Source organism: Physcomitrium patens, chromosome 16, assembly GCF_059467195.1.
Source record: "Physcomitrium patens ecotype Gransden chromosome 16, ASM5946719v1, whole genome shotgun sequence".
Classification (NCBI taxonomy): Eukaryota; Viridiplantae; Streptophyta; class Bryopsida; order Funariales; family Funariaceae; genus Physcomitrium; species Physcomitrium patens.
This window is the reverse complement of record NC_143425.1, coordinates 5575521-5589797: the sequence shown is the minus strand read 5'-3', so window position 1 is coordinate 5589797 and position 14277 is coordinate 5575521. Positions and strand designations below refer to the sequence as shown.

Below are 14277 nucleotides of genomic sequence, written 5' to 3'. Positions count from 1 at the left end.
TCAGCTGGACCCCCTTGTGTACTTAAGCTGTCGCGGTGCGGGCTGTTGTCTGCTGAAAGCAAAGCAGTTCGTGTGATCGGTGGCAGGGAGGGGGAAGGGAAGGCCGGAGCGAGCGATCGATTTGATTGCGCCATGGTTGTATGATACACTCTGAGAGTATCTGAGAGTATCTCCTCGTGGTGGTGGTGGTGGAGCTTTTTGAGCTGCATCGCCATGGCGCGGTCGTTGTTGACTCTCTGTATCGTCCTTCAGCTAGTTGCTTGCATTGTAACAGGTTGAGTTTTTCTGTACCGATGTGTGAGGAGTGAGTGGTCGGTTGTGCTCTGTAGCTGGATCGAGGATTGGTGTGGAGTGAAATTTTGGAGTTTTGTGATTGGTGATGAACAGTGGGTGATTATGACGGTTGTGTATGTGTTTTCGTTTTATGATTTCTTTTTTTTGTATTTAGTTTAGTTTTGTTGATTTTTGATTGCGATGCTCAGGTGCAGAGGGGGTTACCTTCACCTTTATCAATCACTGTAAATTCACGGTGTGGGTGGGAGTGCAGCCCAATGGAGGGCTACCTCTGCTGGTCGGCGGTGGATTTGAGTTGGCTGCCGGCAAGCAAGATGCGGTGACTGCGTCGGCAAGCTGGGGCGGGCGATTTTGGGGACGCACTGGTATTTCTCAATTCTATGAAAAGCGAGTAGGATTCTATCGATGGACTGCATGGAATGTTGTAATCAACTCATATATTCGGCTGTTCGCGATCTTATTGTTACGGTTGGCATTGGCTTCAGGCTGCAAATTCGATAGTGCCGGGAAGGGGAATTGTGAAACTGGAGATTGCGGGGGCGTGCTCAAATGCGGTGGTGCTGGCGGCAACCCTCCTGCGTCCTTGGCGGAAATCACACTTAATGGCGCCGACGGCAATGATTTCTACGACATTAGCTTGGTCGATGGCTACAATCTGCCTCTTTCAATGGCGCCTTCCGGGGGAACTGGGAAGTGCGGCGCCCCTGGATGCATCAGCAACTTGAACGATAATTGCCCCGCAGCTCTTCAGGTGTGTGGATTGGTTACGAAGGCATTTTCGGTTAAGTCATCGCAGTCGTCTCACTTGCGTATATCTCCGTGTCAGTCACTATCGAAGATTCTGTTCGCGATACTACCGTCGTAGGGTCGATAACTATTGTGGCCATGAAAACATCTCCAATTCACAAGCATGATGCTCTTTGAGCTTCGTGGTCACTTCTGGAACTTGGAGAAGTGAAGAATTCGCAGCCCGTGCAGAAGTTTCAATTTTCTTGAGATTCCGGATAGATTTTGTATATAAAACTATTTCCGCTCTTTACCTCTGTGAACAGGCATTTTAGAGGCGATAACTGAAGAAACGTGCTGTCGTTCTGAATGTGGGTATTTGTAATGTTGTGAAGTTTCTCGCAGAAGGTGTGCTGGTTGGTTGCAACAGTGCGTGCAATGCGTTCAACACGCCCGAGTACTGTTGCACCGGAGCGTTTGGTGGACCAACCACCTGCCCTCCAACCCAATATTCGATGGCGTTCAAATCTGCATGCCCGACGGCTTACAGTTATGCATACGACGACGCCACGAGCACTTTCACATGTAAAGGAGCGAATTACGCCATCACTTTCTGCCCTACCGGTATTTTTATTCCCGACCTCGCGTGCACTATGAAGCAGTAGGAGTCACAGTGATGTACTTCGGATCCTCAATAGATGTGGACCTCCGGCGGAACCGAATTTGCTTCGTCTGTTCTTTTGTAACGCATGAGCTCCTCGAGTTGCTCCTTTCCTGATCATTCAAAACAATGGAACAGTTTAAGTGGAGTGATTATTGAGAGAAAGGTTGCACATTAACTATGCTTACAAGTAGATCCAGGTTGAGATTGTTTCTAGAATCCTGACGCGGGTTGATGAGAGACTGATCCTTGTGACAATCTAATGATCTAGTGTCTGCTTGCATGATTCTTATCCTGCGGTGATGATGATGTTGTTGGCTGGATTATAGTAACACCGGTGGCAAAAGTAACTAGTAACACCACCACCCCATCACTTCCGAACGGAGTTCCCGGCAGTCCTGGCATTGACCAGTATGGTACAGGCACTGGTGCAGGGAATCGTCATTCGGCTCATGTTGTGTACATTTTGCTACTAAGCATCGCAGCATTCTTCGCATTGCTCGGTAAGAAGCAGCAGTGGTTTAATCCGTCATCTGAGATCATAAATGTGGCATTGCTTGAAAGACTTTAAGTTTCCATTGTATGTAGAGTGACATCTTCGATGTTAGAACGATTCGAACGCGAGTAATATTACAACTGACATGTGCCGCCTGTGTGCAGGATAATGATGGTAACTCAACGTAATGTTGGTAGTTCCTTTTTTGCTTGAAGCATTTACCAAGAACACATACTCAGCATCAGATGTGGACCTGGACTGGGCAAGCTACAAACGAAGCAGAATTCACGTTTGAAGGGGTTTCCGAACTGGCGAACTAATCCTCATTTCGCCCTCAAGACACGGATAATGTGGGAGAATAAAAAATAAAGTAAAAAATAAAAAATAAAAAAGAGAGAGAAGAGAAGAAGAAGAAGAAGAAGAAGAAGAAGCTTATACATCATCTATTAAACTTGCTTAAACATCATCTAGCAAATCACTTAAACCGTAGAATGTTAAAATACATAGTTTTGGGTTTCAGTTACATATGAAAACACCGTCTCAGTTCGCAGAATCGGCATTTTATGCCGTCCCTTGCTGCGACGACCAGCCGAGCTTCGCATTTACTCAGTGCACACATCGTTTCGGAAATAGTTAACAAGAAAATTTTGATGCCTTGTAGGACAATCAAAGGTGTCGATGTGTAAGGGAACCAGATGCCCAGAGAGATGCACCAAATATAGAGGAGTCTATCTGGAATCGTAGGATCACAAGGTGTAGCAACTCAAGTTGCTGTGCGAGAGAGAGAGAGAGGACGACGATGCATGGTGGCATTTGGGAACTGTTGCCAAACCACAATCAATCAACGAAGAAACAATCTTGATCCTTGCAATATATCCCTGGAAACACGCATCTCTGTGCTTGCCTTATTCGCACCCATTTGTTGCAATCGAGAGTATTGTCCAAATCACGCACAACAAAATATTCTTGTAACAATACTGATTGCATGACTTTCATCTTTGTCACCCAACTGATTAGGCATGTGACGACAGCTTCAAGTCTGTGAGTCAACCCGGTGGCCCCCGATTCAGCCGAACACAATTGTGTATGTTCTTCTCTAGCGCTGCATAAACGGTGTTTGTGTTGACACCCTTATTGATTTCCAGTTATAACCTCCACCCTCATTTTGTTAGCAGCCCATGCTCACATCTGTTAGGGTATCATCCACACCTTAAAACATTGTTCCATTACTGCACATTACTACGTGGCCCTAATAGACTTAGTATATATCTATGTTATTCACCTTCCATGAATACAGTACTGAGTTACATATTTCTATTTTTGAACGTCCAACATGGTATCAAAGTCGAATCATTACGATGTTCCTCTTTCTTGCTGGTCTGTAGCGTAGTCTCTTTTGTCCGTAGTGACATGTACTCCTCTGACTCAAAGGCCACAAGTACACGTACAGAATTCGCTAGGAACCATGGACCACACTAGCACTCCAGTACAATCTGCGCAAGCTGCACCTAGTTCTTCGCAGATCACAACCTATGTCACTAATTACACTACTATTTCCGAAGCCTATCATCTTGTAGGATTAGAAAACTATGGCATATGGGCTTTTAGAATGCGAAACATCCTGAAGAGAAACAGATTATTTTGATATTGTATCATACCTCCAACTGATCACATGGAAACCAAGGCAGAGAGCAGGCTATGAGTCCCCTCAACAACAGCGTGAAGAACGGAGCAGCAGTCAAACTACTTCGACATTATGATGAATCACATGAGTGTTAGACATCATTAAAACAACGCTACAAATCAGACAACTCTAGAAAGGTATCTCTACTTGAAAAGTTCTTCAGCATTATGAAACATGCTACCATAGATGAATATTTGACTGACATGAAAGAAGCGGCTGATTTATTAGAAGACGTAGATGTACCGTTGCCTGAAGCCATTGTAGTCTACTACACTCTACAAAACCTTCTAAAAGAATACAATGTAACCAAACAGATCATATATGACGAGAAGAAACTACCCACCTACTTGGAACTTGAAGGCAGACTGCTAGGAGAAGAGATATAGAAGAAACTCAAATACAGCACCAAACGTGAAGGTGAAGCCCTCCTCGCCTTCTGCAACAATTTTAGGATACCATTCAGCAAAGAACCTCGCTTGTATAGTTATTAGCATGGCACACACAAAGTCAATCCTTCGCAAGGATATGGAAATTACCACAACCATGGGTATTTTGGCTCGAGAGGAACAACGCACCAAGGCACAAGTCGATATCATCGATCACATCACTGAGGAGGAGATCGCACACAACAGCACAAGCGCACTCATCAGAACCATCGCCCATACAATATTAGGAACATGCAGTCTCAACAATATTGACACACTTACAAAGCAAGCAGAGACAAACACACTGAACCACCTCAACAGGATAATACAATGGAAGGAGAGATAAAAATGCTCCTTGAGCGCGTACACGACATGGAGTCTAGACTTCACCATACCAGCGATCGCACCCGACAATCGGCTCACGCACATAGCATCAAAACGGAGCATGACAATGAAGCACCGGAAACATACGATCCATACAAAGATCCCTACACCAATGACAAGGAACCGACGTCCCAAGAGGTAAATGCTTACATAGCTGAAGTTGGTGACATCCAGTCAACCGTTGCAAACTCTCCTTGGAACCTAGATTTGGGAGCATTGAACCATATATGATGTGATGCTTCCGTTTTTTCTTCACTTACACCTAGTTCTCGAATCCGTATCACCTCTGCCAACGGGCAAAGACATATTGTAGAAGGTATAAGGAATGTTGCAATACGTCTTCCCAGTGGAGAAATACTACATATTAACAAGGTTCCTTACTCCCCGGGCACACCAAAACTACGAATCTTTTTCACTTCTTATGTACTTGAATTGGTCCATACCAATATCGCTGGACCTTTTTGAATCAAGTCGCTCAGTAGAGAATTATATTATTTCTTGTTCGTAGACAACTACTCCAAAAAAACCTGCATCTAATTTCTATCCTACAACAGAAACTATCTGGCGCATTTCAAAAAATTGATCCGACTCAGATTCGACAATAGAGGTGAATTCACATCCTTTGCATTTCAATCTTTTTGCATCTTTAGTCTTGTTTCAAGACTTATTAATTTTCTTGTCTTTGATAATAGCTATTTTAATTCAATATATTACTATCTTTAAATAATTTCTATTCTTTTCAAGTGACACAAGAGTGTATTGTTATTTTAATTTTTTGACATTCATGTCTTTGATAGTTTGACAATAGTGCAACTTATTTTTTTTCTCTTATTTTAGAAGTGAGTAGATTACTTCACTTTTATTGTTGTATTTTAAAGATTATAGATTATCCACCTTTAAACAAATTTTTTAATTTTCTAAAACCAATTTTTTTCCTTAAAGAGAGTAGATTACTCTTCTTTGTAGAAATTTTCATTCAATATTAGAGGTTGTAGATTACCCTCTTCTAATTTGACTTGTGAATTTATTAAGTTATTTGAAATAGAAGAAAAAATTATAGATGCTACACTTGGTAGAAGTGAGAATAGATTTATAACTATTGTAGAACATTACAAATTTAACAAAAATTTTAGAGTAGAATTTTTATGCATCACTAGTTCCAACCATGGAAATACAAATCCTATGCCTATGGAAGAAGTTTAGAATCTATAGTAGGAAGTTGTGAAGTTGAAGGAAGCAAGTAGATTGACCTTACAACTAAATCTAAAATATTTCACTTCTACAAATACAATAGAGACACAAATTAGTATGTCCAATAAGTTTGATAGAATAAGATCAAAATTTCAAGGATTTCTACAACAAATCAAGTTCTATCTAAGATTGCATCTTTTCTAATATCCTAATGGATTTACTCAAGTTGATTTATAGGTGCACTTCTATTTCGAAGTATTCTTTTTTGATTTGTATCATTAATAAAAAAAGATTCATGAATTCTTTATGATTTGAATTCATTCTTAGAAGTATTTACAGCTACATTTGGAAAAAGTGATCGAAAAAGAGTAGCAAAGATCAAGCTCTCATCTTTACAACAAGGATCACAGTTAGCTATCATATATACTACTAAATTCCAAAACCTCACTTGTAACTATTGAAGAAAAGAAGTCTAAAAGCTACAAACACTTATCATCAGCAAGGATTGTACTCTAAGAGAAGTGTGGAGAAAGATAATTCTTACTTCCAACACCTTTTACTTATATGTAGTGGTTTCTTTACCAATAAGGTAACTTCCATCATTATGATATTACATCCATTTCTATTTCATCCAACTAAATCCTAGATGTTAGTATAATAACTTATTTTAACTCTTTGCTACCTTTTGACTATTAACAAAATATTATGCTTAATCTCTATGTAGTTGTAACTAAGAAAGTACTTGTTGATCTTCAACACTCCCACGTTGCTAATTTTCAAAAGGCTTTCAATCCTAATCTTTGTATCAACTCGTGATGTCTATCCTTCACTAATGCCTTTGTAAGAACATCAGCAAGCGTGTCATTTGTAGTACAATATTTCATACCTATTATTCCATCTTCAATCTTCTCTTATATGAAATGATGTTGAATATCAATGTGCTTGGTCCTTGAATGGTATTTATTTTTATTTATTTATTTTTTTTTTTCTGATTTTTGGTAAATGCAAGATATCCTTCATTGTCACACATAATTAGAGTTGCTTCTAATTGCACTAGTTCAATGTCTTCCAAGAGTTTCCTTATCCAACACACTTCCATTACACAATGACTTACTACCATGTACTCTACCTGTATCGTTGATCTTGCAATGGTAGGTTGTCTCTTGCAATTCCATGAAATAGCTCCCACTCCAATGAAGAAGACATACTCTATTGTAGAACTTCTATCATTTACATCTCTAGCCCAAACCGCATCACAGTAACCTTGTAAATCAATGTTTTTACCACCAAGGTACAATTTGAAGTCTTTTGTACTTTTTAAGTACTTCAATATTCTCTTTACTGTCGTCCAATGCAATGGTCCAGCTTTAGACATGTGTTAGCTTGTGCCTTACCACCACACCCATTGCATCTCTTTTAGTCCTAAATACCCACTTACAACCAATAATAGATCAATTTGTTGGAAGAGATGTCAATTCCTATTATCCATAAGAGATTGGTACTCTTCTTCTATAGTCTTCTCCCACTTGATTGCATCTTGGGACTTCAATGCATCACACAAAGATAATGGATCAGCAAGAAGAGCAACATTTGCATATTCTTCACTTACTTGAAGAAAGATGTGATCCTTCTACCATTCACGACGTTGCCTTCTTTCTCTCAAAGGATATCTCCTTTCATTTCTTGAAGAAGATTCATCTTGTTGTACTCCATGTTCTTTTCCAACCTTCTTCTTTCTTAAACCTTGTCATTTCTCACTCAATGATTGGTATTTCTCATCATCATCATCATCATCATAATCTTCAACATCTTCATTTCCTTCATTGCTGTTCCTAGCAATTTTAGGAGCCTTCATCTTTTCAATCTTCTTCGGCTTTTCAACTTCATCATCTTCATTATTTTCATCTTATTGTTTCTTTACTAAATTCAAAGATGTATCCATAAATACACCATTATTCCCACTTGGACACATCTCCAAGTGCTCATAAGCATTCTTGTGCTCTAAAAACTCAACATCACGACTTTTGATGATATTCTTGGTTTCCAAGTATATTAGCCTATATGCCTTAGTACCTTTACAATAACCAAGAAATACACACTTTGTACCTTTTGCATCAAGTTTGAATCTCATACAATCTAGTGTTTTTGCATATGCAATGCAATCAAAGATTTTCATATGGAAAATACAAGGTTGTTTCCTATTCCAAGCTTCTTGTGGTGTCATTTATGTAAGAGCACTTGTTGGACACTTATTTCTTGTATACACTACATTCACCACAGCTTCTATCTAAAATTCATAGCTAAGGTTTTGTGCATGAAGTATATTCCTTGTCATTTCTATAATGGTTCAGTTTGTCTTTTCAGCAACACCATTTTGTTGTGGGGTATATGGAGTTGTGGTTTGTCTAGTAATTCCTTCATTATTCAAATAAACATCAAATTACTTAGACATTAACTCACTTCCATTGTCTGTAAGTAGTACCTTGATCTTGCATTCAGTTTATTTCTCAACAAGTTTTTTAAACTCTTTAAACCTCCAAAAGTATTCATTCTTGGCTTTAAGAACATAGATTCAAATCTTTCTTGAATAATCATCAATAAAAATAAGAAAATATCTTGATCCTCCAATACTTGTGTTCTTCATAGGTCCACATACATCCAAAAGGATAATCTCTAGTAACTTGGTAGCATGTGTTACTACACTCCTTAGAAATAAGGCCCTTTGTTGTTTACCTTGTATGCATCCTTCAAATGCAAGTTGTTTTGCATTTTGGCTTGTATTGCTAAGATCTAAGCTACTTACCATAGACTTGAGTTCTTTCATGCTCTTTACATTAAAATGACTAAGGTGACGATGCCATATATTCAACTTGTCTTAGTTTGATGTAAACTCAGCAAATATGAATACATCCACTCCATTCACCTTCTTACAAATGAGGTAGTAAAAATTTCCCTCTTTCAAGCCTTTGAAGATCTTATCTCTATTCAATGTTCTTACAAAACATCCATTCATATCAAATTGAACTTTAAAACCTTTTATTACAAGTTTACTCACCGAAAGTAGGTTTTTCTTCATCTTAGGTACATAAAGGACGTTTTTGAAACTAATCCTATTGGTTTGTCCATTCACAACCACCTCTACGATAATAGAGCCAATTCCAATGGCTTTACATGTGCCACTATCTACCAATACCACGTTGTCATATTGTAACACGACTATATGGTGAAAATATAAATAAAAAAGATATTATTAATATTTAGTCATCTTAGATGTTAGAAACATTGGCCAATTCCAGTGCCAATATTCAGGGTCAATTAATGTCATCCACCAACGTCATCAAACTAAGTACCCTCCATACCAATTGAACAACCAGGACCATTTTCCAACCCTACATGGAATAAGCTTAGTAGATATATATCGATGGAGACACCCAATATGCATAATGGGAGTGCAGGAAGACCACTTCGTCATTTTCGTTGTAGACAGGTTGGTCATTGTGCCAGTGAATGTTCCAATCCCAAAGCCAGTGATGATTACGCACCAGTGTGAAGGAATTGCAAGCAGTCGAGGCATATTTATCAACAAAATAATGTTCCATCCAATTTCAATAAACGGAATCAACAGATCCAAAGCCAAGAAAAAATTGAGGAGATAAATCAAGGTCCTCAAGATTCTCTGATAAATCGGATGGACTGAGTCCGAGCCGTTCTTACCAGGAGTCGACAAAAGGAGAAAGGACCAATTCAATATTTGGGTGAGTCTGATGTGAAGAGCCAATTCGATCCAATTATCGAGACATCCAATCCAGATCCTAGTGTGGGCCTCTTACCTAGTATGAGACCTGACTTAGTTGGGCAACCCAATGAGGTCCCAAATATGGAGGCTTTGATTCCATTTCAAACTATTTCGATCTCTATGTCATTTTGGAGAAAACATCTTTTCCATGGAAAGATCCTCTTAGAGACAAGAATTTTGAGGAAGCACCGTCGACTGTTCCAATTTGGAGTCCAGGGCAGGAGAAAAGAGGACCACATGGAATTAAAAGGGAGGAGAGGATAAGGAAAGGAGCATTTGGAGATCAGGGTTTTGAGATTAGAGAGCTAGCTTCAAGCTCCTTCGAAAGGTGTAGAATTGGGTTTCATAGGATTTGGAAGGACTTTTACAATTGTTACTGAAAGTTAGTGTTGGTATTGGTGAACTAGTTTTTTTGCAATAAAATAACTACTGGTACTCTTGACTGTTTTGTGAAATTGGAGAAACTTCTACAGTTGAAATTTAGGGGTGTCTAGAGGGTTGAGTATGCCGAGTACATGCAAAAGTTTTTGTTAATCTGACGAAACAGATAGAGGATATTTGACCATTAATGTTAAAAAGTATCGGAAGTTAGCAAATTGGGATTGTTTAGGATTTCTATAATATTTGGAGATCTACTAGCTAGAATAAGGTGACTTTTGGCATAGTAAGTCAAAGACTTCTAGGCGGCGATCAAGATACATCAGTGTGGATTAACGGCATTTTCTTGCAACGTGTAAGTTAGATTGGATTGAAACTTCTTGAGCACTTAGAAGGCTTGCAAAGACACTAGTGGTAGAAATTTACAACAATCGGACAGTCAGATTGAGAATTACAACTTATTGAAGCTCGCTATCTAGAATTAGGTTTAAAAATGAAATAATAATAATAATAATAATAATAATAATAATAAAATAAAATAAAATAAAATAAAAAATAACAAATAACAAATAACAAAATACTTTGTGCTTATAATAAGTTAAAGTTATTAAAAATGATGTTTCTAAGCACTTTGTATTGGAATTAAGTTTTTACATTGAAATCTGAAATAGTTTGTATTTAGATGGTTGAAACCCACTAGCCTACCTAGATACTTATAAAACATTGTTTTATCTTCCATAGCCAGATGCTCGATGCGTTTTCAAGCAAGGTAGCACTTAATACGACATAAGTGGTGAACCCGACGTGAAAGCTTGAGGTGGAAGGTATTGAATTTCGTTTATTTTGGTTTTATTTTATAGAGAACAAGAATAAAAATTTTGAAGGAGTTTCAAGTGGAGCTTCTGATGGGGTTTCTTCTAAAGGACCAGGTATGTACATGGATCCATCCATTGCTAGTATGTTTGAAGCCTTATCATTATCTATGCAGTAACAGCAAAGCAATGATCGCAAAGAAGCTTTAGTAACCAAAGCTTTGCAAGCAGTGGTCAATAAAATTGACCAGTTTGATGGAAGGGATATTTCAAAGTATTTAAGATGTTATGTTCGAGAAATGGAATTAAATCGGGTTTCTAAGAAGAACATGGTTGAATTATTTGGACTAGCCACGATATCGGAGATAAGAGAACATATTATCTCAATTATGGAGCATTATGGAAATTAATGAGAGATTTTTTTGCATGCATTAAAAGACAAATATTCTTGGAAGGACACTGATCAAGTTACTTAGAAACTATTTTTAGAATAGATTGAGCAACCTAATAAGAATTTGCAAGCAACAGAGCTACTAAGGAAATTTGAGAGGCAGTATTCTCAATTATTGAAGGTAGAAAAATTGACATTAGAGCTGAACAATGTTGAATTATTTCTTCAAGCTGCTAATCGAAAATTACAAGGAGAATTGGATTTGCTTCTTGAAGACAAAGAAGAAGATGAAGGATTGACGACAAATTAGAAAAATATTGAAAATACGGTAGATTTGCTTGTAAAAAGAGAAAAGAAGAAGGATAGGAATAATATTCCAAAAGCAATATAAGCACCTAAAATTCCAGTACATACAACACAATTGACAATGCCTATGATTCAACCTTCGTCATCTTTATCAAAAAAAGGAGACATGGGGATTGAAGAAATTATACGTGAAATACGAGATCTTCAAATCAAATTGATAAGACTCGAAGAAAATACTTCTACAAACAAATTGAAGAATGTTTCAAAACAAGGGTATGTACAAAGATATATTTAATGTGATGATGCTTCACATACTAGGAAGGATTGCAATGAATTTGATAATATGGTATAGCAAGGAATTATTTACTGAAAAGATGGAAAGATTACATTAAAGGATACAGAGAATCTCTTTCAAATCAATTTTAGCAAAGGAGATATGAGAGCATTAATTCAATATTGTTTAAGAGAACATGGAGTAGTATCATGAGAGAGTGCAAGTTATGGTACTAGAGTAGATGATGACTTTGTTGGAAGTATAGAAACTAGTGAATTTTGGACTTTTGCCATTTCTATAATGTAAAAAGGAAAAATACCTCGGAAAGCGTTATTGAGGACGTCAGCTACAATACGAGGTGCAACAGGTTGGAAAGATCCTGTTGAGTCTCTTTCAGTTCATGCATATATTGCTAAAAGCCAACATAAAGCTTTGATGGAAGAAAAGAGACGAGCAAATTTTAATGATACAAGAGAAGAAAATTCTTCTAAGAAGCAGACTCAAGGGAACAAGGCTCGTGATGCGATTTCACAAGAATTACCTATAAAAAATACTTCAACATCATTGGAAGAAAAAACAAAGGAACCAAAAGATAAGGGTAAATCAATTACTTATAAGCTACTTTCTGATATTGAAGCACCAACAAATTTAAAGGAGTACTACAAGAACGTATATTAAATGTTAAGGTGGAATTCATATTGAAAGAGATTTTGGGAATTGCAAAGAAGGAGTTTCATGATGTTATCATTGACAGCATTAAGCAAAAGAGGCAATTAATGGACGAAGCTGGAATGAGTCATGCTATTGATGTAAGATTATATAAAGATGAAGAAGATGTTGATAATGGTTATAAGCAATCAACAAATGAAAAGAATGGATATAATTAATGAGTACATTTTAAAAATTATAGTGATAAGGAAATGGAAGCTTTAAGCCATTATACTCGAAAATATTGGGCAATGACAACTACTAAAGTATTGATGAAAGTAGGAGATATAGAAGAACTAATTGTTGCTTTAGTTGACCATTGATCTGAAATAAATCTTATGTCTAAGGATCTTTATAAAAAGTAGAAATGGCCAATTGATATGGAACATGGATGGGCAATACGAGCAGCTAATAACACACGAGGCAAATTATATGGAGCTTGTCTAGATGTCAAAATTTGGATTAGAGATGTTGCGACAAAACAACATTTCTTTGTTTAAGATACAACGTCTTATCCATTAATTTTATGACAACCTTATATTACTGCAACATGGATAGAAACAAAAGTACTTGACGATGGTTCTGCTTATGCAAGGATACGTAGTGAAGATAGAAATAATTTCCGACAATATCTCCTAATTATGAATGGAATCGAAATAGGTTGAGAGAGAAACCATTGCTAAGGATTGTTGAAGGATTTAAGGATTTTGAGGAAGTACCACTATAAAACGGGATTATGGAGGTACAAAAGAGGAAGTACTCTCGCGAGATGAAGGTACCTTTGATGCGAGTTTTATTGATATTTTTGAGAATATAAATATTATGTATAAGAAAGTTGATGATTTTAAAAGAAAAGAAAAAAAAAAGATTATATAGTATTGAAAAGGAATTACACAAGTTAGGGACATTAGAAGATGATGAGAAGATTTTAGGTGTTTATGAAGAAAATGGATTGGAGGATTCTTTAGAATTAATTATATCTATTGGATTAAGGAATAATGATAAGATTGTGGAAATTCATTCGAGGGAGGTTTATTCTATACTTGAATCTTTTCAAGCACCAAAAGTTATTGTAGAGACAAAATATAAAACAGTAGATAAAAAGGTAAAACCTATTGTCAGACCTTTACCAAAAGATTCTAAGGAACAAATGGAAGAAGTATCAAAAGAAGAGAATTTAAGAGATCCAAAGAAGATTGGACATCAATTTACAAAAGAGACTTTTGAAGAATTGAAGATTGGATGTGATGGTTCCTTATTTCCAACAAAAATTGAATATTTTAAAAAAATGCTTGTGAAACGAGGTAAATCATTTGCCTTTGGATCTCATGAAATAGGATGTGTAGATCCTAATGTTGTTACTCCTATAGTTATCTTTACAGTACCTCATGTGCCTTGGAATTTAAGGCCAATTCCTGTGCCGAGGGCACATTTATCTAAATTGGTAGAATTATTGAAAGAAAAGATGCAAATGAAAGTTTTGGAGCCTTTTTTTGCTCCATATTCTAGTTTTTGGTATATGATGCCTAAGAAAAATTGATCGTTATATTTTATTCAAGATATACAGCCAATGAATGCAGTAACTATAAGAAATGCATGTATAAGACCTTTAGTAGACAAGTTAGCAGAAGCATTTGCAAGAAGGGCAATTTATTCAATGGATGATTTATATTTGGGTTACGATCAATTTCAACTTACGTATGGGAGTAGAGATCTAACAAAAATGAGAACGCCACTTTGATTGTTTAAAA

General features: G+C 37.0%; 1 protein-coding gene and 1 long non-coding RNA gene across 3 annotated transcripts; one reads left to right on the top strand and one right to left on the bottom strand.

Moving 5' to 3' along the window:
* Window positions 1-63: 63 nt before the first annotated feature.
* LOC112293116 (pathogenesis-related thaumatin-like protein 3.5) lies at window positions 64-3050 on the top strand. 2 transcript variants are annotated; one of them, XM_024542225.3, is made up of 6 exons: window positions 64-274; window positions 483-659; window positions 780-1045; window positions 1416-1644; window positions 2104-2184; window positions 2342-3050. In XM_024542225.3, the coding sequence occupies exons 1-6, from the start codon at window positions 214-216 to the stop codon at window positions 2344-2346; spliced, it is 819 nt and encodes a 272-aa protein (XP_024397993.1). In that variant the 5' UTR covers window positions 64-213; the 3' UTR covers window positions 2347-3050. The 2 variants fall into 2 exon arrangements, with proteins under 2 accessions (XP_024397993.1, XP_024397992.1); XM_024542224.3 differs by having other exon boundaries at window positions 2011-2184.
* A 427-nt stretch (window positions 3051-3477) lies between these two features.
* On the bottom strand, window positions 3478-4781 carry LOC141046327 (uncharacterized). Its single transcript, XR_012219167.2, has 3 exons — window positions 4654-4781; window positions 4437-4468; window positions 3478-4297 (listed from the first exon to the last, which is right to left on the bottom strand). It is a non-coding gene; the product is annotated as an uncharacterized LOC141046327 (long non-coding RNA).
* Between the last annotated feature and the right edge of the window lie 9496 nt (window positions 4782-14277).